This window comes from Betta splendens, chromosome 17, assembly GCF_900634795.4.
Source record: "Betta splendens chromosome 17, fBetSpl5.4, whole genome shotgun sequence".
NCBI lineage: Eukaryota > Metazoa > Chordata > Actinopteri > Anabantiformes > Osphronemidae > Betta > Betta splendens.
In genome coordinates, this window is record NC_040897.2 from 14,073,198 (window position 1) to 14,096,905 (window position 23,708).

General features: G+C 44.9%; 5 protein-coding genes across 6 annotated transcripts; 4 read left to right on the plus strand and 1 right to left on the minus strand.

Annotated features, from left to right (window-relative positions):
* Positions 1–719: 719 nt before the first annotated feature.
* samd7 (sterile alpha motif domain containing 7) lies at positions 720–6,862 on the minus strand. 2 transcript variants are annotated; one of them, XM_055503541.1, is made up of 9 exons: positions 6,588–6,862; positions 3,373–3,507; positions 3,165–3,285; positions 2,881–3,005; positions 2,697–2,778; positions 1,858–2,534; positions 1,658–1,773; positions 1,460–1,570; positions 720–1,358 (listed from the first exon to the last, which is right to left on the minus strand). In XM_055503541.1, exons 2-9 carry the CDS (start codon positions 3,473–3,475, stop codon positions 1,122–1,124), a joined length of 1,572 nt encoding a protein of 523 aa, XP_055359516.1. In that variant the 5' UTR covers positions 3,476–3,507; positions 6,588–6,862; the 3' UTR covers positions 720–1,121. The 2 variants fall into 2 exon arrangements, with proteins under 2 accessions (XP_055359516.1, XP_028988859.1); XM_029133026.3 differs by having other exon boundaries at positions 721–1,358; positions 6,584–6,862.
* Positions 6,863–8,540: 1,678 nt separating this feature from the next.
* Positions 8,541–9,743, plus strand: apoda.2 (apolipoprotein Da, duplicate 2). The gene is made up of 4 exons (XM_029133027.3): positions 8,541–8,799; positions 8,884–9,005; positions 9,114–9,202; positions 9,280–9,743. Exons 1-4 carry the CDS (start codon positions 8,674–8,676, stop codon positions 9,519–9,521), a joined length of 579 nt encoding a protein of 192 aa, XP_028988860.1. The 5' UTR covers positions 8,541–8,673; the 3' UTR covers positions 9,522–9,743.
* A 1,344-nt stretch (positions 9,744–11,087) lies between these two features.
* apoda.1 (apolipoprotein Da, duplicate 1) lies at positions 11,088–13,496 on the plus strand. The gene is made up of 5 exons (XM_029133068.2): positions 11,088–11,244; positions 11,399–11,532; positions 12,428–12,549; positions 12,660–12,745; positions 12,855–13,496. The coding sequence occupies exons 2-5, from the start codon at positions 11,419–11,421 to the stop codon at positions 13,088–13,090; spliced, it is 558 nt and encodes a 185-aa protein (XP_028988901.1). The 5' UTR covers positions 11,088–11,244; positions 11,399–11,418; the 3' UTR covers positions 13,091–13,496.
* A 139-nt stretch (positions 13,497–13,635) lies between these two features.
* On the plus strand, positions 13,636–18,579 carry si:dkey-31c13.1 (uncharacterized protein LOC100002197 homolog). The gene is made up of 9 exons (XM_029132622.3): positions 13,636–14,061; positions 14,434–14,609; positions 14,782–14,892; positions 15,007–15,156; positions 15,291–15,545; positions 15,649–16,021; positions 16,126–16,364; positions 16,474–16,649; positions 16,765–18,579. Exons 1-9 carry the CDS (start codon positions 13,926–13,928, stop codon positions 18,491–18,493), a joined length of 3,345 nt encoding a protein of 1,114 aa, XP_028988455.1. The 5' UTR covers positions 13,636–13,925; the 3' UTR covers positions 18,494–18,579.
* Positions 18,580–18,668: 89 nt separating this feature from the next.
* On the plus strand, positions 18,669–21,848 carry LOC114844929 (COP9 signalosome complex subunit 9). The gene is made up of 3 exons (XM_029132623.3): positions 18,669–18,906; positions 19,366–19,438; positions 21,174–21,848. Exons 1-3 carry the CDS (start codon positions 18,811–18,813, stop codon positions 21,209–21,211), a joined length of 207 nt encoding a protein of 68 aa, XP_028988456.1. The 5' UTR covers positions 18,669–18,810; the 3' UTR covers positions 21,212–21,848.
* The last annotated feature ends 1,860 nt before the right edge of the window (positions 21,849–23,708 follow it).

Sequence of the window (23,708 nt, forward strand, 5' to 3'; positions counted from 1 at the left end):
TAAGTTTCCCACGAGCCTCAAGACGGTGCTTTCATATAGCTTCTGTAAAAGTCTTTAGCTTGAAGCATATAATCCTATATTGACTGACCAACACTCTAACTAAACAAATTGATTGTTTAAAGGATACACATTAGCAAATACATTAACAACACACTGGATTTCATGCATTCATGTATGTTGGTCTGTATGTACGTAAAAGTCAATGTGGAAAAAACAGTACAAAGATCTATATAAAATGTAGAATGTCTCTAAGTAGATGCTCCGTTAATTGCTCGGTGAGTGATTAAGTGTGCCTGCGGACCACCAGACGGGGGCGCTGTTGCGGTCACTGTGTCAGCGTCATACAGAATGACGTTTTATCGATTTCCTCCTTTTACAGATAAGAAAACGCCTTCGTAAGTAATTTTAAATTGCTTTAAGTTAAGCTTTAAGTTTCTTAAAAGTTATATAAAGCTTCTTTTGCCATGTTTAAAACAGTTTCTGGTGCCGGTGAATCAGGCGTTAGTCGGTGTCAACATGTTAGCATTATATTCTGTTCTATAAAATGTTCTGTGTATTTACTAAATGTAAATACTATTTACATGTCATTGTTTTTATGTGTACATCACTTCAGCTAGCGAGGAAAATGTATCGTTTTCATGTTGAATTAGTTGTTTTTTATATGTTCAACCCTGTTCAACATCAAAACCAGAAAATAGTACAGGTTTCCATTTAGAAAAAACTTTTATTTACAATTCACTAAATAAACATAGTCAAAATGTTTCAAACATCTATGTTAAATTACAAATGCAAATATTTCATGATTTTATGTTAGAAACTCATCTGTGGCAAACTGAATGGAATGATGCTAAAAATCATAATCCAGAGTTTAAAGCTGTAATGTGATATTTATAAACTAAGGCTGTTATGAAAATGTTTTTATGGTCTAATTCAAGATAAAAGCCACTCCATAACTGCAAAAATATATTTGCACAATAAACAAATATTTTCCAGACGCTGGGATATAGTGTGGATCAAACACACAGGTGATGCAGAGAGAAAGAGACCTCTTCAGCACAGTCAGTGTGGTGGCAGCAGTTCGTCTGCTCCTCCCGTGACCTGCCTATGCATCTGTCCAAGCATCAGGCCGTCTCGCTGCTCGCAGACGGGGGGGAATTGTTCTCAGCCTCGTGCAGGTGCTCTGTGGATTTTAGGACGTCAGGGTCTCTTGGACTTGCCATCATCTCCTCACTGTTGCAGTGAACAGGGGAGCCCATGTCCGAGGAGCGATCTCCGGGCTTGTCAGACGAGGCCTGCAGGGCTGTGCCCGGGAGCGGGAGGTTCATCATGTACAGGATGCCGCCTGCCCGCTTGGACACCTGTGGAGGAATCAAGAGCATTGACACATGTCACTTTAATAGTTCTTCCGTGTGTCTGTCCTCCACCGGACATCACGGACTGAGTCCCAGCGATTGTTTACCTGTGAGCGGATCTTCAGCGCGGGGCCCAGCTTCAGCCCCAGCGTGTCCAGCAGATGCTCCTCCGAGAGGAGCGGCAGCGTCTCTCCATCGATCATGTGATCCTTGAATGTCTGCGGAGCGTCATCGCTTCACGTTAGCACAACCACAGGAGGCAGAACACAGCATGGATGAGTCACAGAGGAGATGAAGGCACCAACCTGGGCGTACTCTGAACACGTGGGAATAGTGTTGATAAAGTTGTAAACATCATTCACTGTCCACTTCCTCATGTCTTCAGACACTTCGTCACCATTGAGGAAGAGATTTTGTGGACCTGACAAATAAAGAGCGGTTTAAAACAAACTATTAAAGAACCACTTCACAATTGTGGATTTTGTAATGGAGTTCCTAAACTCACCAGGTGGAAGGAAACCATTTCCAGAGCCTGGGAACATGTAAGGCATCCCCGTGAGAGCGCCCCCGCTGGGAGGAAACACGAACTTCTCCTGGAAGGCCGTGCACTGACTGGACATGTCTTTGTCGCTGGTGCCGTTGCTGGCCGCGTCTGAGCAGCCGTCCTGTCCGTTGGTGCAGCTTTTACGCACGCCTGCCTCGCCCTCTTTGTAGCTCTTCTTGCCGCCTGTGGACAATTCAGAGTCTATCTTTGCCTGATGGTGCGTTTTACTTGTAGCACACTCCTCTCCCAGCTCCCCTTTGGCCTCCACCTCCTTCTCCTCCCCGGATGTGGCCCCCGGGCTCTGCTCCACGCTTTTGTCTTCGATCGGGCCCTTGAGGTTGCCAGGTTGGCTGTCTGCGCTCTTGTGAGCGGCGGGTCGTCTGCCAGCTCTGCGGCCCCTCTCTCTGTGCAGCATGCTGATGGGCGGGTAGGGGCTGGCCGACATGAGGATGCTGTTGGAGTGAAGCTCATCCAGGGTGGGCCGATGGACGTAGACCTCGTGTCCGTCTGGCATGCGCTGGCGGCCCCTGAAGGCCATGGGGTTGGGCGGGTACGACATGGGGCTTTCAATCCCCATCAGTCCCTTCTGGTGGGCGTTCTCCAGCTCCTTTTGATGCAGGATAGCGTTCATCTCCATTCTAAGCATGGGCACACGAAAATAATTTACACATTTATTCATGACATCAAAGCTGCAACAAAAAGACCCAGAGCAAATAACGTGACTCAATTCTATCCAGTGAATATGATGCAGACTTGTGTAGATGTGTTTTTCTGAGACGCTGATGATGGTTTTGCTCTACCTGGCTATATTTTGCTTGTGAATGAGCTCTTGTCTCCGGGCAACTGTTTCCATGGGCTCCGAGGGCAAGAAGCTGTAGCCAGCTAAGAAAGGAATAGAGGAGGACAGAGAGTGGTTGTTAAACCTCACTTCTTCAGGCGAGACTGTTCCTTCAGAAGCATGAACGTGCGCTGAACCGCGCTCACCTGCTCCAGGGAAAGCTCTGCCAGGAAGAACACTGGCGTGTGGGGGCAGAGGTGGACCCAAATGAGGTCCCATGTGGATCTGCCTGGCCTCAGGAGCTACCATCTCATTGGGAGGAACTAATTCCCTGTTGATAGGAAATAGAAATAGATGATGTGAAGGGCTAAAAATGTAGAGCAAATAAATAGGAGCCCCGAGATGCATTGAGAATGAAAATGCATGTTGACTGCAGCCATTTAATTCCTGGATGAACTGTTTTAGAACAGAAGTGTCTTCAGGGACTCACCTGTCCATGAAGCGAGGCTCGAACTGGGCTGGGACCCCCTGTAACCTCTGCTGCCCCTGGAGGATCTGTGGGGTCATGGCCATCTGGTTCCTCATTATCAACTCCTGCCGTTGCCTCAGCTCTGCAAGAGGCGAGGGAGCTCCACAGGTGAGCGAGAGGCCGCTCCGGTCACAGGAAAGTTACACTCGGCAGGTGCTTTAAGTCTCACCTCCGGCCGACATGCCGTTGACCAGCCGGTACCAGTGCTTCTCATCCAAAGCGCCCTGTTCTCCAAGTGCTGTCATCTTCCTTAGCTGCTCTCGTGGGGTCATGACACACACGACCTTTGACCTCCACGTGAAGACTGTGGGCATTGAAGAATAGGGTCAACTTAACAACTGCATGTCTAAAAACCACAAATGCAGTGTAATGAGAAAGATGTTGGTGTTGAGTACTGTGTGTATTTTATGTGATTTCACATTTGCACCCACTAGAGTGCAGCAGTGAATTATAGTCATTTCATTGTCTGTAATGACAGAATGCGTTTCATCATAGCAGGTTGTGCTACTGTTCTTAGGCAAAGCTAGGAAACTGAATTTAGGATCTTTTAACATTCGAGTTAGTGTCTGTTTTATTGGTAGTAACATCATGACAGGATGTCACAGGATCACATATATTTGTATGCTTTTATTTTCCCCGCGTCCAAATAATTATGTTTATCAGGCGCTCGCTGACTTTATAGTTCAGGGGTTCTGGATTTGTGAAGTGCCCTCTTGTAAATCTTTATGTCGACGCAGGCAGATTGCTCCGTTCAAGTCATCAACAAGGAGCTCTTTACCCACAGAACACATAACAATCTCTCCTCTCCACAGACCAATTCATTGTCACACTTTTGACCCTTACTCTCACCCCTTACCTTAACCCAAGCATTAAGTATTAAGTATTAATCTTAAACCAACCTTAACCCTCAACTTAACGTAATCCTAACCTTAAATTTAACCTGTAAATCCAAATCCTAACCCCGGCCCTTAAAGATGCAAAGACCAGCAAAAACAGCCCCTGTCATCTTTCTAGGCTCATAAGTATAAATGCGCACACATGCACCCCCCCCCCCCAAGCCCATATTGTTCTTGGCTGAGGCAGCAGCTTGTGTACATAAGTACAGTGGACTTAGACACCTCCAATTAGCCTTCTACCCTGCAGAAATCCCATTACTGAATATGACACTGTAAACGACAGCGCCATAATCCAGCTCTGCTAATCCAAGGCCAGTGTGCAATATGTTTCTGGAGGGATTAGCATGGATCTCCACCAACCACCTCCTCAGACGATTTCAGTTCATCCTCATTGTGCCTTTTGTTAACGTGCGGCACACGTGCACACACACTTGCCCAACGTTATTCAAGCACTCTGCTGGTCCCTCCCCCGTACAAACGGCCGAGGTGCAGCGTCCAGTCCCTCAAGTTCCCTCTGGAGTCCATCTAATCTGATGGCCATAATCTCCCTGTTGGTCCTGAGGCAGTCTGCTCGCTGCATCTGCTGACCTGCCTGCAGCCTGCCCTGCTGGCCCAACCCTCCCCCTCCCCCTCCCCAGGTCCCTGCCACCCCCAGGATCCTATTAGCTAAGTCCTGGCTATACAGCACTTTAAAGGGATGTGTTGGAGGTAATCTGCACGTTTAGAGTTTTACCCTCAGCAAACCTTGTCTGTAAGCATCCTGGACAATACACCCCAAGTGCTAAGCCTATTAGCCTCCATTAGCTTCCAGGATGTCCCAAAAACACCTTGGGGATAAATCTGGGAATGCAATCGGTTTATGTGGAGCTATGTGACGCGAACACATGCACCTTGCTCACAGTGCCTTCACTGCACATTTCACAAAGTCAGCCCTCAGCACAATGAGGAGAAATGCACCAACACATTTATATCCCTGCAGTTCTCAAGGGGCCACTTAGTTGAGCCTCATTTAATATAGAGGTCCTTCATGCTCGCAGATGGAAATGAATGATTTACACTAATATCCCACACTATAAAAGACTGAAGGTTCTAAACATGCTGACAGCACCAATAACTATGGGAAACTCAAGCACTGTGCTAACGGCTTGCTTTCATTTTGCAACAAGTAAATACCTGGTAATCTCAGTATTTTAGTAGATTAATTTGACTGCCTGGATGAAAGAAATGCAGCCTGAAACATACATTGACTTAAGGAAAACCAATCGACTGCTTTGAAACCATGAAGAGATTTTTAAGTACTCAAACCAAAGCTAATCTTACACAGATATAGCATTTATGTTTTAGATTCTGTTTGTTCCGGACTACAATGGAAATAATCAAGTACATAAATGTGATTAAGGATTAGCAGAACACTTTAATTAGCAAAACAGTAAAGTAAGTAAGTATTTGTTCTGCTGCTTATTGCAAAATCACGAGTATGATTTTAAATAATTTTGTCAAAGAAGTCGTCATCCAGAGTGTGTAAGACCTGTACTGAGCACGAGGACAAACTGGGGCAGCCCATTTGTAGGAATCCTGTTCGCTCACAGCTAACACTTTGATTGGGTTTCGTTTTAAATCTCTTTAGTGGTTGAAGCCTGACACTTTAGAGCATCCTGCTGCAGCACGTTGCTCAAACCTGACTTTACTCTGCTTGATTTGCCAGTGACAGAACCTCACGTGAATCTCCAGAGGCCTCGCAATTCTGTGAGCATTCTGTCATCAAAGGTGAACGCGGCGCCGACAAACCCTCGTCATATTTCCCTAACGAGCAGAGGCCACACTGCAGCTGCCAAATCCAGGGATTGGACTCTGTGGATTTGCTGCTGCCTGGTTAATCTCATTACAAGAATGAATTAAGGGGAAAAATTGCTGACGACGAGCCCCGAGGAGGTCATATCAGACAAGACAGAGGTATTGTCTAGCCCTTCCTAATCCGTCCACACAGCACACTCATGCATGAAGCCTTGCATATTCTGTCAGCTGCATGAAGCTGATTAAACTGGGAGACCAGTACGTGTCGAGGTGCAGTTGGCATCGATTCGCTCCAGGTGTCACAGATTCACATGACGAGAGAGGGACTGAAAATCAATATTAATTCATGCTTGAAAACATGATCATGTAAACATCCTGAAAACAAAAGCTCAGTTAAATATAATCACTTTAATAAGCGCTATTTACAGAATGTGGGCTAATTATAAAGTTAATTATACAGATTTCAAGGGTTGTCCTCTAATCGCATTGGCTCTTAGATTAATCACTTATTGAAGGATCAGTAGTTATAGTTATATCACATACTAATGGATCACACATAATTCTGTCTGTACTAAACTATAGTAGTAGTAGTAGTAGAGTATTTGATGCTTTAGAGTAGTAACTGCAGAGACAATGTGTGAACAGCACAAACGACACAGACGAGACAAGAAGCAGTTTCCAATAACTCACCTACAGGTTCTCAATCAGCCGACGTCCAGCACGTCTTGGAGAAAACCACTGTCAAGATCCGGAAGAGCAGTTCGCTGTCCGTCCTTTACTTCCAACTAAACGGCCTCCCACCAACCAGCAACCGGTCGGAGTGCAGTCTGCTGCCAAACGGCTGCCTTAACTAAAAAAGACCTTTTAAATACCGACTGCTTAAATCTCCATTAGCTGGCCTTATCTCCTGCATTAAGCCCTCCCTGTCCTGACATCACTGTGATCTCTCATCCAACTGCCTGCTGCACTTGCAACTGATGTGTAATTACTGAAGCAGCAGCGGTCCTAAGCACGGAGCGCTAAACCTCTTTCAACGTTTACCTCACTAATCCCTTGTTAGCACTTTAGGCCATAGTTAAGACACCTAAATGCTTAGCTTCCTTTTCTAGTGGCAAAGTGACCAACCCCTCCTCAGCCGCCCTGGGCCCACATGCAGAGAAGCTGCGTGATGCTGCCGCTAGACTTCATAAACCGCACAGATCAGGCTTGTTTGTGTTTTTATTCGGGTCTAGTTTGGGTGTCAGAGGTGCTGCTCCCACCAGGAGGCCGCAGCAGCGACCCAAACATGTTTGCTGGTAATTACCACTCTCAGACCTCTTAATCTGGCAGTTTGTGCTCCCCAACCGTCTTTGTCTTCTCTAAATGGTGTCCTTATTTATTGTGTGACATCTATAAAAAGTAATGTCCTCCCCTGAAAGTTCACAAAACATGCAGCAAATATTGTTTTGTGCCATTGTGAATTCAGGTGATTGCTTATTCCTGCTTTAAAGTAACTGCCCTCAGCATTCAGCCGGTGCATTCAGGGAGTTGTAGTTTAGTTAAACTGGGATTACCTGAGTGCAGTCGGGATGTGTGAAGGACGGTCATTTGGATCCGAATCCAACCCGTCCGCTAACCCGCAGCGTGAAACAGCCAAGTTGGAAAAAGATGAGCTCATTAAGACTAGTGGAGATTTTAGATTTTAGATCCCGTCTCTGCTTAATGATCAACGCTGAGAGCCAGAAAACCTTCTCATCATCGATAACACGGCTGATATTTGGGGCGTAAGAAGAAAAAAGGAGGATGTTTGTTACATGTGACCCACGTTTTAGGTGTAAAAGATGCTGGTTGAGTAGAAGCCTGACTTGTTGACAACATGAATGCCTGCATGTAGTAAACACTTATCAAGGTGCAATTATTGGAAAATGTTTTCTACATATTATGAGAGGAACATGTTTTGTGGTAGATGTGTTTCTCCATATTGATTGATCATTTTTACTAATATACTCATAAAGCACTTAGTTATTATGAGAACGGAGCATTAGGTCGTGTAAACCGCTAATTTAGGGAATAATCCCTTAATTAAGGGATTTTCCGCTGGCCGTGTTTGTTTGTTAGGCGAAGGGGTCAGGGCAGGTTTAACCTCCAGACACAGGGTCGGCGCAGATACAGACACGTCCATCTTCTAATTACAGTAACAATCTGGTGTCCGGATCACCTGCACTTTCAGGATTGTTCCCCACTGACTGAACCAAGCCGTAATCCCTCTGAGGAAGAAGCTTTATGATTTTACACCTGGTGGAAACCTCGGTTTGGTCTGGATTATTGTTGGGATCTTGGGTAGACGGATTTTCAAGATCAAGACTCTTTCAAAGTCTTATATCCTAGAAAACAACCCTGGTTTATTCCCATTATGACTCTGACAGAAGGCGTGGATACACAGTATCTAAAGCTAATCATTGGACACTTGATAGAGTGAAACAATCTTACACCAAAACATTTGCTTTAGTCCTTTTTACGGCAACCTGTTAAAAATCTCACGTTTATCAGCAGCCTGTGTACCTGCATCGTACCTACAGGTGCAGGTTCCCACACACGTCTGCAGCTTTCTCAAACACAGCCTCACGTGTTAACAGGCAGCCGGCCTGAGCAGCGCCGGCCTATAAAACCAGCATCCGCTCCGCTCGGGACACGTGGCGACAAAGGCGAGCGACTGCAGACGGGATTCTCACCTTTTTCAGTGTCTTATTTGAGTTTCTAAAGGCTTTAACTGAGCTTTTTCTGTTTCGTACAGCGTGTGAATGAAGATGAACGTCATGCAGGTGCTTCCCTTGACGCTGATGTGCGTCCTGGCTGCAAAGGCTCAGGTCATCCAGACCGGGAGATGTCCGGTACCGGCGGTCCAGGAGAGGTTCGATGCCGCCAAGGTGAACGAAGACAACACATCTCAAACTAACTGTGAGGCGCTTTTCAGACTCATGTCAGACTCTTCATGGTGCCATTTCTTGCAGTATCTTGGTGTATGGTATGAAATCCAGAAGCTGCCAAATAGATTCCAGTTGGGCGAGTGCAGCACTGCCACCTACAGCCTGAACAGCCCTGGAGTGGTCGGTGTCCTCAACAAGGAGCTGCTGTAAGTACATCTATAGGTTCTATAGGTTCTACATCTATAAAGCCCATCGCACAACAGCAGCACAGGGACAGAATATGCATTACATGTAAAAGTCCTGCTTTCTGTTAGTGCCGATGGGACCGTGAGCTCCATCAGTGGAACTGCTGTGGCCAAAGACCCGACCGCGCCCGCCAAGCTGCTGGTCTCCTTCTTTGAGGGTAAAACGCCCACATTCAGTACAGACTCTTCAGGAAGCTGATATTTGTGTTCACGTTTTCCTCCTTTACGTCACCAGACTCCCCCCCGTCCCCTTACTGGGTTCTGTCCACGGACTACACTGGTTTCTCACTGGTCTACAGCTGCACTGAGCTCGGCCCGCTCCGTATGGAGTTCGCCTGGATCTTGAGCAGGCAGCCCACCCTGTCTGAGGAGACCATCGAGCGCCTGCACAGCGCTCTGTCGTCCATTGGAGTCAACCTGGACGAGCTGCGAGCCACCAACCAGGACGCAGGCTACTGCAGCGCCGCGCGGCCGTAAACGGACCGGGTCCCGGTCCAGGCTACAGCCTTGGCTAAATAAATTAATCCTGTTTAGCAATTTCAAACGAGAAAGTTGGTGAATTGATGAATTCTAGTCATGAGTCATGCCAGCTACTACCATAAATTATGTGTCACATTTATACTTTTTGACAGCTGTCAACTGTTGTACATATCACTGTTTTTTGACACTAACACTTGAATAAACTAAATAATGCTCTAACAAAAAATCTTTTTAATATTATATTACCTCAAATATGCTAAATTCCTTTATAAGAGAAAACACTTGTATCACGTTTTACCCCCCTCTGGCAGCAGGGGGCAGTGTTGCACTCACATTGGGTTTTTTGAGGTTCCTTCACTGAAGAACAAGCAAATAATTTCACACATCAAAACGTTTGTATGTACTGAACATCTGGCATTTGATGAAAAGTTGGGCCTTATTAATGGCTATTACTAATTATGATTAGTAATTATGGTAACGCACCGCATAACGTTATTAACAGAGAAGGAGGGAAGAAATTGAGTTTTAAATTAACCACGGCACTGGAAACATAACGTCTATTTCTAAGCGATGGATGATTGTTTAAAATGTAATGGCTTGTGTTTAAGCGGCTCTGACTGACTGGACCTCTGCCTCCGTTCTCACGCTTAGAAGAGATTTTCCGTCCCATGTGCTTTAACTGGAACCCCTGATACAGATGGGGGTCGTTTGCCTCATCTTCAAGGCCTGCTGACTAATATAAGGGTATGTTGCACAGGTGACGTGACTTCTCACATGTGCAGCATGTCTCTATTGCATCTTTATCGTAGCTGTCAGTGAAGTATGTTCATGTTCCATCCTTTGTGCTCTGTCGCTCACTGAAGCCACTGAATGAGCTTCAAATGTGACAGACTGTAAAAAACATTTTCCAGCGTGTGCACGGGCAGTTTCATTTCTGAAATCCTCCCGCTAACAGCCTCTGCCTCCTGGTTCTTTAATATTCTCCACTCTTTTGATACTCTCTCCATCTTGGAGCAGATGTGTCAGAGTGTTTTGTTCTTTCCTTGATCATCCGCTGACCAGTCAGACTCCACGCCGTCCGGGGAGACGCCCGCGCCCGCTTCACCCAGGCTTTGATGTGTCCTGCTGCAGCTAACGAGGCGTTCCTCTCTGAAGCTGGAAATTGAAGCTTTTAATCTTTTCTTTCTTAATTTGGGCTAGTTTTAAGCCTGAGGGGTGTCTGGGAGAACACAGTATTTAATAATGTTTGACTTTAATTGGCAGGTTTTGACTTAAACACTTTTGAGCGTGAGCGTGACTAAATGTCAGTATATAGACTCTGACACTGATGTTTAGAGCCAGTCACTGTACGTTTGAATTTTCTGCCACTCTCAGCTAGCAGCTTGTTGGTTTAGTCCAGGGAACATCAGGCATTCATGGCTTTTCATTTTCATTTATTTAACTAATTATTTACCTCTATAACTTACTGTGTCAGTTAAAATATTCCTCTGATACTTTATGGTCCTCATCGAGCGGGAGTCATGGTCTCTTTCCCTAACTGTTCTACTGGTGTGTCTCCCATGACTTCAATTTGCTAATAGTTTGCTTCATGTCTGAAATAAAGCAACGCACAAAGACGCCTATTGATGACACAGAGTCACGATACTGCAAAAACCTGCAGAGTGCACATCAGAATCTGGCCAAGGGAGCGAACACTTATCTCAACTACCAGGCTACAGGAGTAAGAAAATATTCATTTATTACATAAAGGTGTTTAAGATACAGTAGAAATGTGAATTTTAGTAGTGATTAAGTAGTGATTTATTTTTACTATACAGTTTGTGTTAATTAGCTTTACTGCTTGAAATAATCATTCGTTTTGTCCTGGTTTTCAGGGTTTCCCCTATTTTCTACTATGAAGTCGTGCATTGCTGTGGTTGCATTTGTTCTACCGCTTGTCAGGGCTCAGGTTCCCCACTGGGGACCGTGTCCAGATCCAGAGGTTCAACCTGCATTTGACCTCAGACAGGTATTTTATGATGCCTTTACTCTATGGATGACATGATACGTTTGTTTGGCCTGTTTTGGTAGCTGTACCTGTCGGTGTGCCTCAGGGCTCAATACTTCGATTGTATTGTATTGCTCAAGTCAATTGTTGTTGTTTGAAAATTGTTATTTTCCTTGTGTATTAATTATTTACTCAATGTTTGTAGATGATGATGTTATTGATACAAACGCAATGAGCATTCAAGAGGCATCCTCCATTCTGGCCATTGTAATGGTTCTTGTGCATGAATGGCTTTTTAAATCTTGCCTGTTACTAAAAGAGGGTTTGTATGATGTTAACAAATCAGACGCATGAAACATTTTGGTTTCTTCCCAGAGGGGACTGTGAATTGCCTCATAGAAGAACGGCTTTTGGACAAAATGTACTTTCTATGAAGACTAGTAAAATATGGAACAGTCTACTACTTGCAATAAGAGAATGTCCTACATTCCCTACTTTAAAACTCAAATAGTGTCTGAGAGAAAACCAGTCTTTTTTCTTCGCTATTATCTGGCATATTTACGTGTAATGTTGTATCAATACGAATGTTCATTTACATTTATTGTTCCTATCAAATAAAATGCAATGAAAATGCCAAAAACCAAGTATTTATAAGAGATGCAGAGTAAAAGAGGGATTTCATGGTTTATTTACTGTGTCATACTTCATAAGATTATAAGTTTTGTGTGTTAAACCTGGAGCTGTAAAGTAAAGAAAGCAGCTAAATAATAATCATAATAAACTAACCCTGATGTACTGAAATGGCGGAGACCATGTGTTTCACAGAGTTTATTAAAGTATGTAGATTTATTCATATGTTCCACTCACAGTGCTGCAAAACTGCCTTTGAACTTGTGTGTTTTTTTTGTGCTCGCAGTTCATGGGGAGATGGTTTGAAATTGCCAAACTGCCGGCACAGTTTGAGAAAGGCCGCTGCATCGAAACCAATTTCACTTTGACTACAGAGAGCTCCATCCGAGTGGTCAGCTCGGAAATACTGTGAGTCCTGTCTGCGCTTTCTTTGTGCAATTAGATTCAGGGGGTAATAGTGGCCTGGTGTGTATTTCCCTTTAATGCAACATGAAATGTGACTGTCTGTAATAAAACAGAAATGGAGAGCTGCGGAAAATTGAAGGTATTGGAGCCATAGAGGATATGAAGAATCCTGCCAAGCTGGGAATAAGTTATTCCTATGGTGAGAACAACTGCATAGCTTCCCTGCGTTGTCTGTGGGTTTCCTCACATAAACTGATGACTTTCTCAGGAGACACATTTTACTTTGTTTCTCCTCCCTTTTATCACAGTGCTGCCCTACTCCCCCTACTGGATCCTGTCCACTGACTATGTGAACGTGGCCGTGGTGTATTCCTGCACAGACGTCTTGAGGCTCTTCCATGTTGATTTCGCCTGGATCCTGGGTAGATCACGAACCCTGCCGGACGCCACCATCATGGAGGCCAGGGAGATCTTTGCCAGCAACAACATTGACATTATCAGGATGGTGCCCAGCCAACAGCACAACTGTGACAAAACTCTCTGAGCAGGAACGATGGTGCTGTAGTTGACAGAAGGGGAGGATGATTGGTTTGAATAAATCTTTGATGGTGTGTGTGGTTATAAAAGCAAAGGCATCTCTGTTGCTCAGATAGATTTAGTTGTGGAGCAGTTTGCGTGCACTGTAGTGAGGACAACTGTAAGGTGTAAGTAGAGTGTATAAGATTTAGAGACATATGCTTGCAAAAATTCAACACGCTATTCATGACATTATTTTTATTAGTATCACATAATAGTCTTCAGTAGGCAAACGTAGTGCTAGATGCTGCTAAATCTTACTCATTGAACCTGAATTAACACAGAGTCATACAGTATTTTAACAACTTGTATCATTTGCAGTGAAAAGCCTTGAAACAAGAATAAAATATTTATGCCACAAGACAGAAAAATAAGACTTCTGTGTTGTTTTAAAGTACATGACTTAATATACAAGCATGGAATAACTTTCCAGTTTTGCTAACATAAATAATATGGAAATATTCTCGTAACGTAATGAAAAAATTAATGTTTCCTGTTGCGGAACCATTGTTACCTGGCATGAGGTTTACATCGGATTTATTTTTATCCGGCACCGAGGCTTAAAACCGTGTAGGTTATAATGTTACTTTTCTTGCTAGCGATTGACGGAAATTTCAATAAATTGTTTGTTTATTTGTTATTGTACGACATCAACGGACAAATCAACCCGTAGCAAGTGTGAGATGTTTCCGGGCGTGATGTTTGTCTGGTAATAGATCGGACCTTTGATCGCTAGCTGTTAGCGTTAGCATTAGCGTTAGATTCCAAGACTAGAGAGGAGTTCTGCTTGGGTTCACTTGACGATGGCGGAGCCTTCAACGTCCCGTGTTTGTGTCCGCCAGACTCGGACCGAAGTAGAAGAATTAATCGAAGAAATAGAGGAAACAACTCAGTGTAAATATGTCAGCGTCTGCAACGACAGAAACTTCAACGACATGAGTGAGTGACTGTGGAGTCAGCGTCGGCATTTTAATTATAACACTGTATTTTATTTATATATGTCACTGATGAAAGAGAATGCTCCAATTTTGAATATACATAGCTACAATATTACAGTACTACTACAAAGATCAGTTCAAACTGTAAAAGAAATGTAGATTAAAAAGTGAAAGAAAGGGTGATAAAAGATGGACAAAAACAGATGACGGAAAGTTCAATAATAGTATTTGAAAATTATACCACTGAGGCAGTATTTCTATGTATGTATGTGCTACTTCTGCATCACTATGTTTTTAAAAAAAATAATCTGTTTCAAGTAGTAAGATAAAATAATAAAAATCATATATTAACCCAAGTTTTGTGTTTTAATAGAATGGCAGCCAACTGCAAAGAACAGAGTCTTCTTTGAGAAGAAGAACGATGGGAAGTCTCCAACCATCTCCTTCACTGGGATACCATTTATTTTCATTGGGAGCATGTCTTTTGAATGTCACTTAGGTAAAGACAGAGCAAAAAGAAAGAAGGAGCGATATGCACAGAAGAACACAGTAAGTAATGATATCATAATCATTTTTCTCCTGTAATTCCCAGATACTGTAAATTTTCTACTTTGCTTTCATATTTTCTTATAATAAGGGCTTTGCGAGTCATTGTAGGCAGTCTGGCTTGTCTTCAGGTCTTTTATGGTGACAATCTAGCTTCAATCCTTTTTTATTGTAGTCTGGAGACAATTTGGACAAGAAAAGAAGATATTTGGCCCAAGACACCAAAAAGATTGGCTGCCCTGCGGAGCTCAAGGTGACGAGAGTGGCCATGTTCCCCAAACACAAGGTGATGCTAGGTCTATTTGTATTGAAAGACAAATTAGTAAAGATGAACTCAACGAAGAAGAAAAGTGCATCCAATTCAGCGTTTCCCCTGAGTTTGACCCTTTCTGTAATTTAGATCCTGAAGGACAGTGTGTGGGAAAGAAAGCGTGCAGGACAAGCTCTTAGGAGCATTCTACAGGAGAACAAGCTAGTCGCCTGGGAAAACACATACTATGTGTTGGTCCCACGGCTGGAGGATCATGTGGGCCACCCCGTCCTGGGAGAGGTACCTGGAACTGCTTCTATTGCTGCGATTCATCCAGCAGTTTTAATAAACGATACTAAGACCTTGTGAAATGTTTATACAACATTGCAGGAACAATTTCTCTAAAAAATGAAACTATGATTATATTTCTGAAGGTGGCGTGTGCTCGTGAAGCAGCCAACCCTGTGGTGGAGGAGCGGATAAAGGAGCTGTTACGACAAGGAGTGAGAAGCGTCAGCGAGATGCGCAGGCACATCCGAGCGTTTGTGAAGGACAAGCTGTACAGCGGCGATAAGCCTCTGCCGCTGACGAGGTACCGCTACTACACCCTGCACCAGAACCTGAGGAACATCATGAAAACGGCCAAAGACGCTGCCGCTCACTCTAGTGACGATGAGGAGAAACTGCAGGTGAGACTTCTTTGCTTACAGTCGGTTTCTTTCTGACTGGAACATAGTTTTAGCTAAACCAGCCCACAGTACATTTAACCCTACTTTAATTTTTTTCCAAAAGATGTTTGTGAGGACGTGGAGAGAGAGAGATCCTGAGGACAAATTCTTTGTCAGGCCACGTCGCGAGGGAGAAGAGTTCCTTCTGTGCTACCAGGCCAAGTGGCAGCAGCGACTTCTGAAGCTCTACGGGCAGGACGTCTGCCTCCTTGGCGCTTTATCGCACAAGGCCGCGCAGATGTCGTTCTTTCTCCTGTGGGTTCGCACAAACGTGTGCCACGTCGCTGTGGCAGCTTTTGTTGTCCAGCGTGAGACCAAGGACGCGGTGTCAGAGGCCCTACAGCTGCTGATGGCCTGGAACGAGGGCTGGGCCCCAGGCCACTTCATGGTGGATTTCAGCTCGGCACAGATCGATGCTGTGGAGCGCGTGTTCACAGGTTGGCATGAGCTTGTCCGTCCCCTGCTGTGCTTTACAGCCTTTCAAAGAGAGGCCACTCAGCTGTGTGTTCGTTTTCTTTTCCTTTTCAATGGTTGGTAATAGGTTGCAGAGCTGCTGTGTGTTATTTCCACCTGGAGAAGGCATGGGGGGAGTGGATGAGAGAAGCAGACCATGGGGTGCAGAACCAAGACCAGGCTTTAGACTCCCTGAGAAAAGTCAGTGCCGCTGACTCTGTCCACATGTATGAGCAGTCACTAAAGGAGCTGCAGGACAGCGAGGAGTGGGCCAGAAATCCTCTCTTCCAGAAATGGTTTCAGACGACATGGCTGCCTGAGTCGAAGGTAAGAACACAGGCAGTGTTAATACACACTGTCAATACACGTGTGAGTAGAGCAAATTGTGTGAGACATGGAGGAGGTGTCTGTAACAGCGCTTTAATCGGCCCCGCAGAGATGGGCTGCGGCGTTTCACGAGGAGTCACTGCAACACAACATCGTAGCCAACAATGGGGTCGAGCGGCTAAATGAGGCGTTCAAGTACAGGCACCTGGACAATTATAAAACCAGCAGCATAAGTGAAATGATGACCGTCATCGTCAGTGATTTCATCCCTCAGTTGCAAAAGAAGTAAGTTCATGTGTAAATCAAATCTGTGGCGAATGAACTTCAGCTAATTTATCTCACCTGTCTGGAGGACTTACCTGATGCCTGCAGTCCTCATTGTTAACTAATTATGTTCCAGGTACATCCAGCTGAACATCCAACATTCTTCTGGGGACACTGCTGGTTTGCCAACCTTCCTTCACAACCGACCCAGTGACATGGTGATGCACATCAAAGACCGAATGGCTGCAGATCTAGGTCTTCACCAAATCTCAGAAGTGTCTCTTGGAACGTTCAAGGTGACCACTGAGGGCGACCAAGGAAGTCATGTCGTCACACTGGGGTCTAACGCGACTCTGCCATCGTGCAGCTGTGAAGACTGGAAGCGAAGCAGACTTCCATGTAAACACTTCTGCGCAGGCTTCAGAGCTGGCTGGAAATGGGAAGACCTCTGCCCACAGTACAGAGACAGCCCACTGTTCACCCTCGACCCTGTCTGCTTCAGCTGCAGCGCTCCAGCTCCGCAGCCTGAGGAGGAAACCCTGCACGTTCCAGATAGCAGCCAGACAGATGAACAAATGTCAGATGGTGAAGACTATGAATCTGTGAAAAGGGAGGGAAATTCAAACAACACCCTTGATCGTGACCCAGGCACTAAAGCGCTACCGCAAGATGATTCACAATCGCTGCAGGCACTTCCAGAAATAACAAAAGCAATGGAAGCAGTCAACAGAACCAAGAGACGATGCATTGAACTTCTCAAGGCCTTGAGTGACACAATAATTTTTGTGGACAATCAGGACTTCTTACAAAACCTGGAAATTACTTTGGAGGACGTGGTAATGGAGTTAAAAGAACATGCTCCACGTGACCAAAGGCCGGCGCTAAACACCAGTACGAAGAGACGAAAACGTAAAAGTGCAGGAGGAAACCGTGATGCTGCCCCACAATTAAAAAGGTCCAAACATGTGCACACAAACACAGCCGGTGCGACGGGCAAAAGCTCAGCACAGGAGAAGGATAAGGTCCCATTGCGCTCGATGTCTCAACCCCAGACAGACGCTTTGCAGGGTAAGTCCTGTACGCGTGAGGATGAGCTAGACGTAGAACTGCCAGAGAGGCCGCTGTCAGGAGCCTGGCGTAAAGTGGGAGCGACGGTTTTAACCCGTGCTGATGAGTTCCTGCTTCTAACTGGGCGACGGCTCAACGACAAGCACATTAATGCGAGCCAGTGTCTTCTGAGGGAGGAGTTTCCGTTTGGGGAAGGACTTAACGACCCGGATCGGCTTCCTGTCGACGCAGCTCGAGTCCCGGCGGCAACAGATGCCGTCCAGATCCATCGCGTCGGTCGACACTGGCTGGTGTCGGCTGCAGTCAGAAACCACGTCCAGGTGTATGACTCTCTGCTGCCGGGAGGGTGCACTCCCCTGACCCTGAGGCAGCAGCTTGCTGCCATCTACAGGAGGTTCTGCAGGGGTCCCGATGGAGTCATCCATGTGCAGATGAAATGTGCACAGAAGCAGCAGCGGGCAGTGGACGGTGGACTCTTCGCTATTGCAAATGCAGTGTCTTTGGCGTCGGGCATCGATCCTGCCGATGTCCAGTACAACCAGAAGACGATGAGAACCCATCTCCACGTGTGCCTCACAAAGAGAAAGCTCAAGATGTTCCCGCACACGCAAAGAAAATCCAGGTGCACGACAGCAGAGAGGCGCGAAACACTGAGCAAGTACTGCATCTGTCACCGGTACCAGGAGCGAGCGGACATGGTGCAGTGTGACAAGTGCCACGGCTGGTACCACTCCAGCTGTGTGAATGTGGCTCCACAGATGATTACAAATAAGTACCAGTGCCCCCAGTGTAGCTGAGCTGTGGCTGTACACCAGGTTATATCAATATATTGGTGTTCATGATATGAATATGGATTAAATACAAGCCAACACACAAAGCAAAACACGTGTTGTTTTCTAATAATCCAATCACAGATACTAAAGCGACAGTGCAGTGTCAGTATGACATAATAAAGAAAGTAATCTATATAAATGCAACTGCGGAACCATTGTTCTGATTTTGTTTCTTCGTCGGACTTATTTTCACCAGGCACCAAGCTAGCGTAGTTGGCTCAAGCTGTGACCTGAGCACCTAAATATTAAGACGTCTAAAAACGTAGGGTTTCGGTTCATCGATGCCACTGAAGGACCAGGCGAGCGCAGCCGCCATGAAGCCAGCAGTGGACGAGATGTTTCCCGAAGGCGCCGGACCGTACGTGGACCTGGATGAGGTTCGTTAGCACACGGGCTAATTGGCTATTTGAGTCCAGTGCATTCAAGTGTTCGGTTAAAGTTGGCTGCTGAATAATTGGTTTTATTATAATTGCCTAGTTCCCAACGTTAATGTTACTCCTGCCAGGCTCTTGGTAGCGTTGTGTTTATTTGCCCTTTGTAAAAATAAACGAAGCAGATGTAAAAAAAAGGCTGCACGTAAATTATGAACCCAATAATATCAGATAACAGTCCATGCGGTTATTCAAATACTAAATTCCTCACAACTTATACCGTTTTTAGCTCATCAAGTGTCGCTTGTGTGATTGTTGTTTTCACGTTTGTGTGTTTGCCTGTGAAAGAGCATCTTTGGTGCAGACATTATAGTCACGCGCAGGTCAAATAAAGAGCATTGTAAAATATAATATGATATGATCGTCTTCCTTCTGCGTCTGAGCTGCACGTGTGTTCTCCGGCAGGCTGGGGGAAGCACAGGACTGTTGATGGACCTGGCTGCCAATGAAAAGGCGGTCCACTCAGACTTCTTCAACGGTAAAGTCCTCACTGTGGAGTGACAAGAGCAACAGTTTTAACCTTTGAACCTAAAAGGTTTTAAGATAAGACAGGAAATGACTTAATTGGTTTTAAATGTAAAAAAACCTGTTCCGTGTTATTGAGAGTAGTCCGATAATGAATACGCTGACTAAACCGCATACAGCTGCCAGATCCAGCCATAGGTTAAAAATTCTATGTGCTGGAAGGAAAGTAGGAGCTGCCTCTGGTTTTACCCCACATTTTCTGTAGAGGCTTGATTCATCTTCACAGCCCTAAACGGCACTTCTCACACTGTCGGCTGTAACAACCCTCTCACAGGATTGTACAAATCCAGATATGAATGCACGCTATCGTCTCTGTCAGGTAATTCGAAGTGAGCTGAGACGTGTGCCTTCTTCAAGTAGGAAACCGTCAGTCAGAGCAGATTGAATCTATTAGCGCATGATGTGTGTTTGACTCCTGGCTATCAGTGTGCTGCTGGGTTCACAGCAGGGGCCCAGCAGGAAATCCCTTTACTGGCCCCAAAACACTCTTTGTACCCTCGCCCCCCTCTTTTACAGTGTTTCGGAACGTAGCGTGATCTCCATCTCGAGGCGCTGCTACATCAAAAGGCAGCGACTTCTTGCCATGTGCAACGTAAATTCCTTGCAGACGTCTCAGCGGGGTGCGGCTCATTTAGGCCCGGCAGCCTCCATTTGCCTCTGATGGAAATGTGTACCTTAACCGTCTGTACGCTTATTGGCGTTTATAAAGGCATTATAAATGTTAATTTATTTAAACAATCAGTGTCACACTGGCTCAACTCCCTCACAGTTAGGAAATCTTCTAATTTGTTCTAATTAATTCAGCACCGCTGAGAAATATTGAGGCCACAGTGGAACGATGACTTTAATTTGTTGTAATTGTTTATCCAGGGATTTTACAGCACCTCTTTACAATTAGTGTTACAATCCCACATTACAGTTTAGTGCAATGAAAAGCTTGTTTCTTTGGCTGTTCAGTGTCTTAGCCAGTACAAACATAGCTTCACATACATGACTCACGGAGGAAAAGTCCTAGTCACCTCAGTGAACCTGCCTTTTGTGGCAGGTAATGTGTTTTTTGTTTTTGTGACAGCTGAAAGCTTTAATTAGGCTGAAATATATATTTTCTGTCATGCTCTGTTTGTGTGTTTAATGACAACCTTTGGAGCGACAGTCTGGGCACATAGACATAAACACACAAATTCAGTTTAAATTCTTGTGTGTCATCACTTTGATCTGTTTATTTACACTTTCAAGCAATTTTTCAAAAAAAACATAGTAAATGTAATTAAGCTGTTTTTGCGTTTCAAGCCTAAATTTGAGTTTTGTACTGATCACGTCTCTGGCAAATTATAAGTTGCCATTTAACTCAGCAACTAGAAATAATGTTGTAGTTTTGAAGCACACTGTGCATTTTCCTTTAAGATGGAGTTTATTGTGGTTGAAGCAGAAACAGGATGTTGTCAGCGTGCTCATACAGTTCTCATGCAGACCCTTGACCTCACAAACGGTGAGAGCAAACGGAAAATCTGTCCGCAGGCTCCTCAGCAAGTGCATTCCCAGCTTTTATCGCCCTGCCCTTCTCGACCTGCCAACCTATAAAACCACCTCTTTATGGGAAAATGCCCGGCTTCCACCAACATCTGACACCGAGCCGCTGCGCTGTCGTCCAGCTAACCTGAGCGGATGAACTGTGTTTCCTTTCACAGATTTTGAGGATCTGTTTGATGATGATGACATCCAGTGACCGAGACGAACATGCCTCCGGGGCGATGATGGATGATTTCCAGTCAACTATGGGCCTTTTTTTTCCCCTACATTTTTTTTGTGGAAAGCAAACCAACCATTTGCTGTCTAATGGCATATAATTTTCATTTTCATGGTCAACGCAGTTCGAGGCTTTTAAAACACCCTTAAAAACTCATCACTGGCTCCAGGTGTTGTGAAATTCTTAAGATCCCAAAGATTCCTTCATATGTGGTACGTTAAAATTATGAGCTCGGATCGTGCTCATGACTTTGGCTGTTTCTACGCTGGATTGCAGGTTTCAGTGTGCTGGAGAACACCTGTTAGGAGATGATGGATGCGTGCTCCATACGTTGTCAGCCTTAAAAATGCTGCAGATGGTAAATGATAAATGATGGTCTGCTAAAATGACTCCATAATCTGTTACTGTGTGATAGCAGAACATGATGCACTCTGTGAGTTTGCTTTTATATCTGCAGTCAGGTCACGACTTTGTACAAATGTGTAGTAGCTTCTGATGTAAATCTGTATTTGTCACAGATCAAATGTCTGCACTTTGTATCGGAAACAAAATGTCTAAATTGTCGTGATTCACTTTCTGAATTAAACGTAACCAATAAACTATAAGTTGAACAGAATTTTAACTTCCAGAGACTTTTGCAGGTTGATGTTGGGAGAGTTATTAAGAGTTTATTGTGTTGATACAGTCGGCGCACACAGACACAATCCATTCATTAATGTTTGTTTCATTCCATGTAGGTCTCATTTAGACCTATTATTGTTTCCACTGTATAATGAGAAGCTGACGGGAGACTCTTGATCCAGAGGTTTGGGCAACAGCATGTTGTGGTTTTATTACTTTTCAGCACAAATTGGAAACTGATAAGATGCTTCAGAAAAATACAATGGTTCAACAAAACAGAGCTGATGTGTCAGTACACAAATATCCTGCAGTTATGTTCTCTACAGGATAATAATATACAAAATACACTCAAGTCTCTTTTATATAGATTAACTAGCACTGCATCAACCCTGCTACACCTCATCAAGACCAGGACTGACCACAGCAGCAAAAAGGTTCAGGAATGATTTGAGGAGCACAACATTGAGTTTGTCCACTCCTACTTCCCAGATCTGAATTTAGTCCATCATCTGTGAGACGTGCTGGACAAACAAAACAAGATTCGTGGAGGCTCCAAGTCACGGGACTTAGAGCGTCTGCAGCTCCAGACGCCACAGCTTCAGGGTCAACACAACGTTCACGTGTACAAATGTTATTTTGTTGCAGAACTGACATAATGACATGTGAGAAAAATGTCTGCGCCGCTTTGTCCGAGCTAATGAATTCTGTTTCAAAGTTGTTTATTCAAAGCGTTTCTCCAGCAACTTGACAACAGAGCATTTTAACAAGTAATAACCAGGGTGATTATTCAACTTGGACCAGAACTAAACAACCTTTGTATGACATAAAAGCATTTTCCAGGCTCTAACACTTAACAAGCGCGTGTTTAAACACAAGTAACATGAGACCTAATGAGCTTTTATTGGCCCACGTCTCTGTGACCTCGTGGGGATTTTCCATGAACAAAACGAGACAAACGCACTCTGATGGAAATTTAAACATTTGTCTCCTTCTGTGACGCGTATTTATTCTAGAATTTGAAAATTATAGTGATCGTAACCACGATGAGCCGTCATCAGTCAGCGTCGGCCGTGCACAGCAGAAAAGTGCCAGAAAAGTGCTGGAAAATTCCCCAAATCAAGTCATTGCATCACGTCAGCGATCCAGAGGAGCTGGATTGATCCACACGGACAAACTCAGCTGCTGTAGACGTGAGTCAACAACAGGCTGGAGGACGCGGGTCTACGTGGCTGTTCCCAGCATCAGCGCTCTGTGCCAGGAAGCAACCGAGGCCGCGTTGGCAGGTCGGCCGTGCAGCTGCAGCTTCCTCCGCTTCCGGGGCGAGAAACAATAGCTGGTTTTCAAACGAACCCGTTTAAATGGTGGAGCTGAATAACCTGTGTGTTTGTGTAAGTCAGACTGATGTTTCAGGCTGACACCGGGTTTTCAGTCAAAGATGGTGCAACCGCTGCTCAGATGTGATGTTGCATCAGCGAAGCGAAATGAGAACCTCTCCCCTTCTGGCCGGTTCCGCTCTCACATGTCAGCGTACTGTACTGATGCAACACAGCACACGGCTCAGGAACACGTCTGTATTTGTCAGATTCAGCACAGACAACACTGTTAGAGCCATTTATCAAGTGCAAATGCATAAACTCTGCTACTCTGCACTAAACATTACAGTCTGTGTGCGTTTCCGCTCCATCATCAGGGAAGTGCTGTGATTTCCAGGACTACATCTTGCTCCACTGTTTCCTCAGCAGCACTCAGTGATAGCCGCAGGCAGTGCATTTATAAATCTGTCCTCCAGTGACAGAGGCCTCAAACTGTGTGGGTACAACAGCTTCCAGTTCTCCCGCTTTGAGCTGTTTAAGCC